The 11303-nt window shown below is 63.9% G+C and overlaps 2 protein-coding genes across 10 annotated transcripts; one reads left to right on the forward strand and one right to left on the reverse strand.

Annotated features, from left to right (window-relative positions):
- The first annotated feature begins 273 nt into the window (after window positions 1-273).
- On the forward strand, window positions 274-6398 carry ENO3 (enolase 3). 6 transcript variants are annotated; one of them, XM_072821542.1, is made up of 13 exons: window positions 1780-1924; window positions 2028-2128; window positions 2547-2633; window positions 2862-2957; window positions 3110-3168; window positions 3318-3387; window positions 3735-3868; window positions 4698-4920; window positions 5026-5223; window positions 5353-5554; window positions 5858-5966; window positions 6103-6161; window positions 6245-6398. In XM_072821542.1, exons 3-13 carry the CDS (start codon window positions 2549-2551, stop codon window positions 6312-6314), a joined length of 1305 nt encoding a protein of 434 aa, XP_072677643.1. In that variant the 5' UTR covers window positions 1780-1924; window positions 2028-2128; window positions 2547-2548; the 3' UTR covers window positions 6315-6398. The 6 variants fall into 6 exon arrangements, with proteins under 6 accessions (XP_072677646.1, XP_072677641.1, XP_072677642.1 ...); XM_072821545.1 differs by lacking the exons at window positions 1780-1924; window positions 2028-2128 and adding an exon at window positions 274-412; XM_072821540.1 differs by lacking the exons at window positions 1780-1924; window positions 2028-2128 and adding an exon at window positions 934-1327.
- A 648-nt stretch (window positions 6399-7046) lies between these two features.
- Window positions 7047-11064, reverse strand: SPAG7 (sperm associated antigen 7). 4 transcript variants are annotated; one of them, XM_072821549.1, is made up of 7 exons: window positions 10858-11064; window positions 8525-8592; window positions 8236-8324; window positions 8037-8121; window positions 7800-7889; window positions 7558-7714; window positions 7047-7455 (listed from the first exon to the last, which is right to left on the reverse strand). In XM_072821549.1, exons 1-7 carry the CDS (start codon window positions 10940-10942, stop codon window positions 7346-7348), a joined length of 684 nt encoding a protein of 227 aa, XP_072677650.1. In that variant the 5' UTR covers window positions 10943-11064; the 3' UTR covers window positions 7047-7345. The 4 variants fall into 4 exon arrangements, with proteins under 4 accessions (XP_072677650.1, XP_072677648.1, XP_072677651.1 ...); XM_072821547.1 differs by having other exon boundaries at window positions 8236-8435; window positions 10858-11016; XM_072821550.1 differs by lacking the exon at window positions 10858-11064 and adding an exon at window positions 9820-10254.
- Window positions 11065-11303: the final 239 nt, after the last annotated feature.

The raw sequence follows: 11303 nt of genomic DNA on the forward strand, positions 1-11303 counted from the left end.
GGGGTGCGGGGCGCTCAGGGTTAAATGGAACGGCTGCCCCTCCCCCACCCCTGCCGGAGGGCAGGAGCGGCGGCGGCGGCGCGTGCGTCCGCGCCTGCGCCGGGCCGGGCAGGAGGGCGGGAGGGCGCGGGGCGGTTGGGGCCGGCGGCCCGCGGCGCGGGAGCGGGGTGCGCGCGGCGGCACCCCACCCCCCAGAGGCGGGCGGGCCGGGGACGTGTCTCCCGCGGGGCGGAAGGGGCGGGCACGCGGCTCGCTCTCTATTTTATTCAGTCACGACTTGCGGGAGCCCCGGGTCGCGAGGACAGATGGGCCCGGCCGCCCTCAAGAGTCCAAGGCGTCCACCGGGAAGGGGGGGCACGAGTGTCTCCAGTATCTGCCCGACAGACACGTGCAGGAGCAGCCCCCCCCCCAGGCAGGCCCAAGCCCCACGTCCCCGCCCCCCGCTGCCAGCACTTTGGGTCACCGGCCGTGCCCCTTGGCCCGGCGCGGCCGAGGTCACTGGGCGCGGGAGGCAGGGGCGGGACTACTTCTCGGGGCGGAAGGACACGGGGAGGTGGCCAGATTTGCAACTTTTCCAAGAGGGGGAAAGTCCCCTCCCGCTCGGGCCCCTCGGGCTCTTTCTTCTTCTTTTCGGGGAAACTTGTGCTGGGAAGCTTTGCGCGCGGCTCTCGCCGGGCGCCCCGCGGGCAAGGGAGGGAAGGGCAGGGCCCCGCGGCCGCCCAGGTGGGGCTGCCGAGGGTCTGGGCCGCTTCCGGGCCCCCACGCCCCCCGAGCCCGTTCCTCGACAGCCGCGCCGCTGAGTCACCCGGCCGCTCGGGCGGGGCGCGCTCGGGCACGTGGCGGCGCTCCCCGCCCGCTGGCTGCTGACCTCTGCCCGCCGCACCCCCGACCCCGGGGTGGAAAAGTCCGGGAGGGCGCGGCCGGAGCCGGCGGGCGTGGGGGGTCAGGGCCGGAGCCCCGAGGTGCCCACGCTCCCCGGGCCGGGGCGCACCCCGCGCCGCCCCCAGACCCGACGCTCAGACCGCAGGGGCCACCCCCTCCGGTCCGGTCCCGTCCCGCCCCGCCATTCATTCTGAGCCCTGGTCTAGGAGCACCGTCCACGGGTAGGGCCGGGGTCGCCAAATCCCCGGCTCGGCTGGGAGAGGGGCTCCCGACCGCCGCTCCATGAGCGGGGCGACAAGTGCTGTCCCAGCGCCCCGGGCAGGGCGCCGCGCCGAGGCTGAGCGCCCGTCTAAATCGGGCTCCCCGCCCCCTCCCCCACCCCCTGCTGGCCCGGGGCGCTGGGGAGAGCGGGCGGCCCGAGAGGCCATCATGAGGACCCTGAGAGGTGAGACCCTCTCGCCTCCCTGCATGGGGAATTCGAGGTGGACCTCAGCGCTTGCCCAGACACACACACCGCCCCCCTCCCCCGCCCTCCTCCTCCTGGGGGCGCCTGCCCAGGGAGCCAAGCATGTATGGACATCAATCCTGCAGCCCCTCTTCCAGGCCCCCTCCCCAGCCCTGCCCGGCTCCGGTTACCGCTGGCCTTTGCTAAAGGGCACAAGTTCCTCTTTAACCTTTGCAAAGGGGGCGTATAATCCTGGCCAGGGGAGAGACCCCCAATCCGAAGGCCCTCCCAGGCCCCTCCCCAGAGCTGGAATTGAATGTGGGGGCTTTTATTGGGGAGCAGAGAGGAAGGAGGGGTCGTCATTGACCTTTGGGAAGGGGGCAGGTGTCGGGTCCAAAGGCTCCCGCTTTAGGCTGCAGTGGGCACTTGGCTGCCAGCCCAGTGTGGAGGGGGAGGATGGAGAGGGAGAGGCGGGGCTGGCCAGGGCGTCGGGTGGCTAGGAGATAAATGCCCGGCCTGAGGGGGTGAGCTGACACTGTCCCAGCTGCCACCTAGGCTCAGAGCTCACCTCGACTCCCCCCAGCGGAGACATCCCAGGTCTGCTGAGTTCTCCAGTCCCAGAGGATGGGGTGGTGAAGGGTGAGGGTGGGTGCTGGTTTGGACAAAGTTGGGAGAGGTGTCAGCTTTTTCTACCTTCCAGGACCAGGGTGCTTGAGAGACTTGGAAGGGTGGGAGCGAGCAGCATGGGGGTACCCAGGACAGGGAAGGAGACTGTAAGACCATGAGGAGCCATAGGCAGAGGTGGGTGGAGGAGGGGAGGGAGTTGGGGCCAGGTGGGGGATTTGGGGTCCCCGTGGATTTGGAGGAAGATGACAACCAGAAGAGAGAAGAGGGTCTGGGGCTGGCAAGCTACGGAGAGCCGAGTGCTCCACTGGAAGGGAGGAGGCCTAAGTGCACTCTGTGGGTGATGGGGGTCCAGGGAGACCTGTGGGGACCAGTTAGGGGAGAGGCTGCGGACCCTGAGGATGGAGGTGGAACTGGAGCTGCTGTGAGTGGGGGAGGGGGCTGCGCCTGCCTCTTTGGGCTGTGACCTTTTTGTGGGATATTTTTAGCTCCAGCACCTGCCTTCTTGGGGTGGGGAAGACTCTTAAAGGGCAAGGGATTTCGGGTTCCTTGAGGGATCAACTATCCACACTCAGTCACACCTCTCCTCCTGCAGCCATGGCCATGCAGAAAATCTTCGCCCGGGAGATCCTGGACTCCAGGGGCAACCCCACGGTAGAAGTGGACCTGCACACGGCCAAGGGTACCATGGCTCCCAGCATTGCTCTGCCCTGCGAAACCCCAGCCCACAGGCCCCATGCCCTCTCCTTTCTCTGGGGTCCCCTTCGCCAGAGTCCTCCCCAGGCCTTGCTCCTCAGGCCTGGCTCCTGGGCCGGGACAAGGAGACCCCCTGCCCCTGGGCGCAGAGAGCCCACCTCGGCCTGTGGGGCTACCGGGGGCCCTGGGTGACGTTCCTGTTCTACCCGCCCAGGCCGATTTCGAGCAGCTGTGCCCAGCGGAGCCTCCACTGGTATCTACGAAGCCCTGGAACTGAGAGATGGAGACAAGTCCCGCTACCTAGGGAAAGGTGAGGGAGGACCACCGCCGGAGGAGCCTATGCACATGGGTGGCGTCGGGATCTGTGTTCCCAGCCAGAGCCCTCAAGGAGCAGGGGCCCCGGGAAGATGCCTGATGGACTCCGATTTCTGACCGCCAACCCCCCGCCCCCCGCCCCTCTAGGTGTCCTCAAGGCTGTGGAACACATCAACAAGACCCTAGGCCCTGCTCTGCTGGAAAAGGCAAGAGGGAGCCTGCCTCCCTGCCCTGCAGCCCTGCTGCCCAGCCATCCCGTCCCCCCACCAGGCACCTGTGCCTCCTCTGGCACATGCCCTGAGTCCTGAGCAACGTGACCTCTGCTCTTCCCTCCCCCTCCAACCTCTCTTTCCAGAAACTCAGCGTGGTGGATCAAGAGAAAGTTGACAAATTCATGATTGAGCTGGATGGGACAGAGAATAAGTGTGAGTTGGGGCTGGGGCGGGGGGGAAGGGATGGGCCGTGGCAGGGGTGGGAGTGACCCCGGGATTATTTCCCTGGCCCGCGCTTTGGGGCACACGGTGGCTGGCTGGGTTTTTTATTCATTGCACAGGCATTTCCTGGTGCCTGCTGTCCAGGCCTGGCTGTGGCCACAGATGCGAAGCTGGCACCTTCCCCGGGCTGGGGGCTCCCAGAGCCCCTCTGGCTGCTGGGGAGAGACCCGTCAGCGCCCCCCTCATGCTCAGGGCAGTGGTGTTCCGGGTCCTCTGTGGGGTGACCCCAGGCCCTGGGGGAGAAGCCCTCACCCTTTCTCTGTGCTTGTGTCCCCTAGCCAAGTTCGGGGCAAATGCCATCTTGGGTGTGTCCCTGGCTGTGTGCAAGGCTGGAGCGGCAGAGAAAGGGGTCCCACTCTACCGGCACATCGCAGACCTCGCCGGGAACCCTGACTTAGTCCTGCCCGTCCCTGTGAGTGCCCCTCCTGGGAGCCAGTGGAGCAACCCCAGGAAGGTCTACACTTCAGACCCAGCTCCAAAAACAGGGTTTCTTGAGATGGAACCTCTCCTGCAGTTCTGGCCCCTCCCTCCTTCCCACAATCCGAGCTCCCCTTGACATAAGCCCGGCCCATCACATTCCAGGGCCAGACTCAGGCATCACGTCTGGTCCTGCCTGGGCCCCAGCTCCTGAGTCAGGTTGGGCACTGCTTTGTGCCGGGGGCTGGGCACGTCTTTAGTGTCCTCTTCGGTCCTTGCCCAACCCGGGCCTTGTTCATGGAGACCCTTGGACTCTTCGGTCAGCTGTCACGTTAGTGCATATCTCCTGACTGGGTGGGTGGGATGAGAGCAGGGGCTCTGGAGAGTGGCTGGCCCTGCGTGTTTGCTCCTGTCCAACCTCAGGGGACTACATAACTGCCCTGTGTCTCCATTTCCTTGTCTGTAAAACGGGTATGGTCACCGTCCCCAGGGAACAGGGTTGCAGGGAGCAGGGAGGAAGCCCACAGACCACGTGGAAGCCCCTCAGAGTGGGGCTAGGGCAGTGTCACCAGCTGTCACAGACCAGGCCATGCTAAGGCCCAGACTGTCCTGTCCGTTCCTCAGATTCTCCACAGGAGAGCCTGCGAATAAGTAGGCGGTGTCCCAGTCTTACAGAAATGGGGAAAAGAGACTCTGGGGACTAAGAGGACTCACCCTAGACTGTCCGGTGGGCAATCTGGGAAGCCAGAGTTCCACCCGAACCCTCCCCGCTGGCCCAGGCCTGGGGTCTGGGGGTCTGAGCCCACTCCCTCTCCCCTTGCCAGGCCTTCAATGTCATCAATGGGGGCTCCCACGCCGGGAACAAGCTGGCCATGCAGGAGTTCATGATCTTGCCCGTGGGAGCCAGCTCCTTCAGGGAAGCCATGCGTATCGGCGCTGAGGTCTACCACCACCTCAAGGGTGTCATCAAGGCCAAGTATGGGAAGGATGCCACCAACGTGGGGGACGAAGGCGGCTTCGCACCCAACATCCTGGAGAACAATGAGGGTCAGTGTGAGCAAGTGGGGCAGCATGGGGGCCCGGGTCCCTGTGGAGGCAGGGCTGCAGGGACCGTGTGCCCTAGAGCCTCAGGTGCCCTCTTGTCCCTCCCAGCCCTGGAGCTGCTGAAGACGGCCATCCAGGCCGCCGGCTACCCAGACAAGGTGGTGATTGGCATGGACGTGGCAGCATCTGAGTTCTATCGCAACGGGAAGTACGACCTGGACTTCAAGTCACCTGATGACCCTGCTCGGCACATCACTGGGGAGAAGCTGGGCGAGCTGTATAAGAGCTTCATCAAGAACTACCCTGGTGAGCCCCCCGGGTGTCCCAGTCTTTTGCCCCAGACCCTGGTGGCCGTTCCACACGTGATGCCTCCACAGCCACTGACTCGGCCCCCACCTTAGCCCTCTAACCTGACTCCTCTGCCACCCACTCCAGTGGTCTCCATCGAGGACCCATTTGACCAGGACGACTGGGCCACCTGGACCTCATTCCTCTCGGGGGTTAACATCCAGATTGTGGGGGACGACCTCACAGTCACCAACCCCAAGAGGATTGCCCAGGCCGTGGAGAAGAAGGCCTGCAACTGCCTGCTGCTGAAGGTCAACCAGATCGGCTCCGTGACTGAGTCCATCCAGGCGTGAGTGCCCCCCTCCTCAGCTCAGCCTCACCACCCTCCCCAACCCCCTGGCCTTGCCCCCTTGACTCTGCTGTACCCCACGTCTACCCTCCCCCACAGTTGCTCTCTCCTTGATTGTGTTCTCCTCTAGTGGGCATCTCAGGAGCCCACATCCAAAATCAAGGCTCTCCCCTTCTGTCCCACCTCCTGGAAGACTTAGGCATCCCCCCTCCCATGTGACCTCTTGCCCCAAACCCAAGGGAGAAGCCCCACCCCCACCCCCGTGCTCCCTCTGAGGCCTTATCGAGTGTCCTCCGTTCCCAGCTGCAAACTGGCTCAGTCTAACGGCTGGGGGGTGATGGTGAGCCACCGCTCCGGGGAGACGGAGGACACATTTATCGCCGACCTCGTCGTGGGGCTCTGCACAGGGCAGGTACTCTGGGCTCCAAGGGCCTGACCAAGTCTGCTTGAGGCCCCAAGGGGGACACCACCACATGCAGGCTCCCTCAGGGCCAGGCCGCCCCCACCACCAGCCCCAGGCAACCCTGACAACTCCCTATCCTCCCCAGATCAAGACTGGTGCTCCCTGCCGCTCGGAGCGGCTGGCCAAGTACAACCAGCTCATGAGGTATGGGGCATGCGGTGGGCCTGGAGGTGGAGAGCCCGGGACTAGTGGGTTGGAAGGCACAGCTGACTCTGTCCACCTTCTAGGATTGAAGAGGCTCTCGGGGACAAGGCTGTCTTTGCCGGACGCAAGTTCCGTAACCCGAAGGCCAAGTGAGAAGCTGGACGCCCCAAGACCCCATGGGACCCATCTGGGCCCTCAAGCCCTTCCCTGGGAAATAAAACAGTGGTGGCTACTGAGGCAGCGGTGTGCTGGTGTGCTCCTTGGTGGGATGGAGGGGGTGCGGGCTGCCAGGCCAGACAGGAGGTGGAGAGGTGGGGGCAGGAGGGGAACACACAGTAACCTGCTGGGACACAGAGGAAGGGGTGGGCCGGTCACAGAGGAAGTGGGGTTCACTCTGGAGGGCAGGGACCAGTGGTGTGCACACCTCTTGAGGGGTGGCCGCATCAGCTCCATGCATCTGTGAGTGCTGCAGGTCTAAGGCTGTGTGCTCCTGCTCAGGAAGCTGCCCGTGGGGGAGGACGGGGAACCAGAGCCACCCACACCGCTGCAGAGCTTTTGGGATCTGGAACCCCTGTAGATGTCTGATGTGTGGACCCATGTAATCTTTGAAACCACGTCGTCAGTTACTCTTCCTCTCCACCTTACATGTGAGGAAACTGAGGCACAGAAAGTTCCCCGTGCCTCAGGTGACAGTGGAGAAGTGCTGGAGCCCGGAGCCAAAGCTGGGCGTCCAGCGATCGTGCTCAGCGAATGCCTCCTCCCATAACCCCGGGGACAGGGTGGCAGCTGGCCATCCCTGGGCTGTGCCAGAACCACCTTACGCCGTCCGGCCTAACACATTCTTCCTCCCCGGGGCCCACCCGTCTCTGCTCACAAACCCCGACATCAGGTCCAACAGTGTTTATTGAATGTGAAGTCATCCCAGCCCCCTTTCATGGGGAAGACAGTCCAAGGAAAAAGAATAATACACGTTAAATACCCACCTGCACACTCGCACACTCACACACTTGCACTCACACATGCCGCACACTCGTCCAAGCTCCAGCAGTGACACGTCGCACACTGGACCCCCCAAGCCAGAGACACGGCTGTCCGGGGCGGTGTGGAGCTGGGGCTCCAGGATGGGTTCTAGTAGCAGCAGCCAGTCCCCCCACCCCCCGCCCTGCCCCTGGGGGCCGTGGTGCCTAGGATGTGGGTGGCAACTCTTCCCCACTCTGCCGCAGGCGCTTCTTGGCCCGGATCTCGTTCATGGCCTCTTCGATGGAGCGCGTATCCCTCTTGTTGGCCACGGGCACTGGGGGTGGCAAGCAGGGGGAGAGGAGCATGGGGGGGCTAGAAGCCTAGATCACAGCCTCCCCCTACCCCCTCCCCCGCCCACGCCTCACCCGTGCCTCACCACAGCCATAGGTCTTGTTGGCCTGCAACATGTGGGCGGCATCCTTGGCTGCCCCCTTGCCGATGAGGTGGCTGTACTTGTCTTTGTAGTCACTAGCAGGGCTCACCACCACCGGACCCTGCTGTGCCACCTCCTCCTCCTGCCGCTGGGCCAGCTCCTGGGGGTGCAGAGTGGGGGCACAGGGCTCGGGGGCCTGCCCCCACCTCTCTGAGGGGGGCTGTGGGGCTGCCTACAGAGCTCACCTTCAGCTTCCGTTTTTCCTCAGCCTTCTGGGGGTCCCACTCCTCACCTCGGCGGTAGGAGTCCAGCTCCTCGTCTGATGGCGCAAACTCCTGCATATAAAGGCACTTTGGGGTGGAAGCTCCACATGCATGCCCCCCCATCCAGGCCTCTCCCCCCATCCAGGGATGGGAGGCGCAGGCTGCAAGGAGAGAGGGGGGGGTGGGGACGGGGGTGGGGGGGGGGCTTGAGCCTTTCACCTTTTTGAAGATCATTACATAGCGACACTCATCATCTTCCCCGAAGGAGAAGGACGTTAGGCCGGCCACTTCCACAACATCGTGTCTGGGAAGGGAAGTGGAGGAGAGAGGCTGTAGGGCCGCCGGGGGCCCAGCACCCCCTGGTCCAGGTCCCCTGCCACCGGCCCTCTCACGCCTCCCGGAGCCCGGAGACACTCACAGGATGCTCCTCTCTATCTTGTTCATCGGCTGAAACTTTTTCTTGATCTGCCCACTGTCTTGGATGAAATCTGACACCTCTTTCTCCATCTTGGGAGACAGAAGAGGAACACATGAGGTGACTGCACCAGCTCCCAAGCCTGGGGCACCGGGCCTTGCCCCCCACGCCTTCTCTGGCATCCAGGCTTCTCCCTGGAGACACTTGGGACAAGCCGAGTCCTCAACCTTCCACTTCTAAATCACTGGGAGTCCGTGGTGAGGCTGCCCTCTGCCACATCCCGTGGGCTCACCCGTTTACGAAACTCCACTTTCTGCTGTTTCTCTTGCTCCTGTAGTTTCTTCAGGCGCGCAGCCTGCTCTGGGGGGAGAGAAGGTGGCATGAGGCCGGGGTCACAGGGGTTGAGGTCCCACATCCTCTGGGGGTTGTCTCCACAGGAGAGCAGGGTGAGCGGCTGGGCCCCATGCAGTGCCAGGCCCTGCGGCACAAACTCTGACGCGAAGTTTTGCCCATCAAGACCTCAGTCTTGGGATCCCTGGGTGGCGCAGCGGTTTGGCGCCTGCCTTTGGCCCAGGGCGCGATCCTGGAGACCCGGGATCGAATCCCACATCGGGCTCCCGGTGCATGGAGCCTGCTTCTCCCTCTGCCTGTGTCTCTGCCTCTCTCTCTTTCTCTCTCTGTGACTATCATAAATAAAAAAAAAAAAAAAAAAAAAAAAAAAAAAAGACCTCAGTCTTTACTGGAAGCAATGAGGAGAATCACGCTGGGCCCTCCTCCCCCCCCCCCCCCCCGGGGGTGGTGGTGGTCTGAGACCTGAGACAGCTGGCGAGCTGGGAGTAGTCAGCCCTGGCCTCCAAGAGCTTACCATCAGGCTGTCTACACAGGAAAGGGGAAACTATTTAACTTCCTATATTTGGTAACACCCCCACTTCTCACTTCTGCAGAGAGGACAAAGCTGAAGTGCTGAGTCTGGCACCTGCCCCGTTGGGAGTACAGGTGTCCAAGGTGAGCTGGGACAGTGCTCCTCCAGCTCTGGTCTTCATGCCCCGTCCCCTCTCCCCTGCCACCTCAAATTGCTCTTATCCACAGGTGAGAGTCCCTCCAACTGCCCTGGACCACTTCCTGTTCCCCTAACCACTCAGCGTCTTTGCACCTGTGGTTCCTTCTGCCTGGAGTGCTTTTCCTCCTCTTGCACATCAAGCCTCATCATGAGTCAGAGTTGCTCAAGTACTCATTCTAGTGTGTGCTGAGAACCAGAGTGTAATTTCTCCACCGTGGCGAGACTGGGCTTCTTGCAGCAAGGGCCCCTGTTCACCTCCCACCCAGTTACTCTAAGCTTCCAGGGCCTGACAACTGGCCAGCCTCCCCTCTCTAACCTCAGGGGCTTTTCCACCAGAGACCTGATTGGCCTGACCGTCCTGACCACTGGCTGCTCTCTAACTGGTCTGGGTCTTCCCTCTGTATCTGAGGAGGTGCCTTAAGATGAAGGTTAAGAACGCAGGCCAAAAAATGGAAAAATCGCAGGCAGGTTTAAAGCCCTCCCCCTTGGTAAGACCGTGACCTCGGGCAGGTGCCTGAACTCTGCACCTCGGCTTCCCGGGCCAGCCTCTGCCGCGGCGGGTAGGAAACTGTGGTCTCCAACGGCCTGGTCCATGTGCCCCATCCCCGGCGGTGGCGAACACACATCCGCGCCCTAGGGGGCCGGCGGCTGCCTCCTCGCTGACTGGTCCCTCTGACTGGTCCCTCGTCGGCTGCCAGCCCCGCGCGGGGCCGGCCAGGACCCTTGACAACTCCTCCCGGGGCACGTCATTAAGAGGGCCCGCAAACCTGGGGTGACCAGCGCAGGCAAGCCGCAGACTGAGGGCTCCGCGCCCCCCGCCCCGGCGCGCCCCGGTTCGCGCAGGGACCTGACCCCACCGGGGCCGCTCGGGAAGCCGGGCGGGGGGCCGACGACCAATCGGGCGGCCAGGGCGCCCTCAGTCCCTCCCATCGGCCGCCGGGGACAGGGTTGCCCAAGAGGAAGGACGGTGGGGACACGGAAGGGACCGGGTTAAAGCAAGTAGGAGGAGCGCGAGCACCCAGATGGCCCCGCCACCAATCGGAGGCACCGAGGGTGGGGCGGGCCCGGGGAAGGTCGGACCAGACTTCGTGGGCAGATCCCTAGGCGGAGGAAGCTAATAGGGGCGAAGGGATCAGCGGACGGGCGTGCCCCGCACCCAATCGGAATGAGGACGAGGGCGGGGACTCGCGAGGCGGATACGCCCCTCTCCGACCCGCAGGCCGGCCCCAGGCGGAGGGGAGGCGAGGAAAGCTGAGCGGACGGAGGCAGCCAGCCAATCAGAGCACGACGGCGGCGGACGGGCGGGCCCCCCGGCGAACTGGAAGCAAGGACTGCGGAAGGCCAGTAGGAAAGAGGCGGGAGGCTGGCGCTGGGCTCCAGGCAGCCAATCAGAAGCCGCTCAGGACAGCAGGCGGGCCGACAGCCCTTTTAGGGACTCTGGGGGTCTCTGTAGGGGCCTGTGAGGGGGTCTTTCAAGGTTGAGGCGGCGGCACCGTCCGAAGGAGGGAAGCGTGCGGTCCTGAGAACCGGGCGAAGAAAGGCGGTTGTGAATTTAGGGTCCTCACCTCGGGCCTTGCGCCGAGACTCCTGGTCCCCGAAGCTGGGTGGCTTCTCCATGGAGCTCAGGATGGAGCCCAGTAGGTCCGCCATCTTGGGAGTGACTGAGAAGGGGCGGTGCGTCTTAAAGGGAAGGGCGAAATGCCTTTAAGGCCGGAAACACGTCGGAGGCGCCGAGCTCCGCGACCGCCCCGCCCCACCTCACCCCACCCAGCACCCCGCCCCGGCGCCCCGCCCCGCGCAGACAGAGGCCGGAGGCTGGCTGGTGCAGCGATGTTTAATGGCAACTCGTAGAAACCAAGCCCATGCACAAGTAGAAAGTGCTCGTGGAGCCGGCCGGGGGCCCCCGCCGCGCCGTGGCCCTCCCCGCGGCGCCGTAAATAGATTCTTCACTATAATCTGTATGTTACAGTATGTACAGGCCCCCCCATCGCGGGGACCACCCCGCCCACGC

The sequence above is a fragment of the Canis lupus genome, chromosome 3 (genome assembly GCF_048164855.1).
Source record: "Canis lupus baileyi chromosome 3, mCanLup2.hap1, whole genome shotgun sequence".
NCBI classification, from domain to species: Eukaryota; Metazoa; Chordata; class Mammalia; order Carnivora; family Canidae; genus Canis; species Canis lupus.

Excerpts from the sequence above, each read along its gene's own strand:
- ENO3 (XM_072821540.1), top strand. The coding sequence starts at position 1,165 with ATGAGCGGGGCGACAAGTGCTGTCCCAGCGCCCCGGGCAGGGCGCCGC. Across the intron at positions 3,169-3,317 it reads GCCCTGCTCTGCTGGAAAAG|AAACTCAGCGTGGTGGATCA; the intron begins GCAAGAGGGAGC and ends CTCTCTTTCCAG. Across the intron at positions 6,162-6,244 it reads AAGTACAACCAGCTCATGAG|GATTGAAGAGGCTCTCGGGG; the intron begins GTATGGGGCATG and ends TCCACCTTCTAG.
- SPAG7 (XM_072821547.1), bottom strand. The coding sequence starts at position 10,942 with ATGGCGGACCTACTGGGCTCCATCCTGAGCTCCATGGAGAAGCCACCC. Across the intron at positions 8,122-8,235 it reads AAGATAGAGAGGAGCATCCT|ACACGATGTTGTGGAAGTGG; the intron begins GTGAGTGTCTCC and ends TTCCCTTCCCAG. Across the intron at positions 7,890-8,036 it reads ATGTAATGATCTTCAAAAAG|GAGTTTGCGCCATCAGACGA; the intron begins GTGAAAGGCTCA and ends CTTTATATGCAG.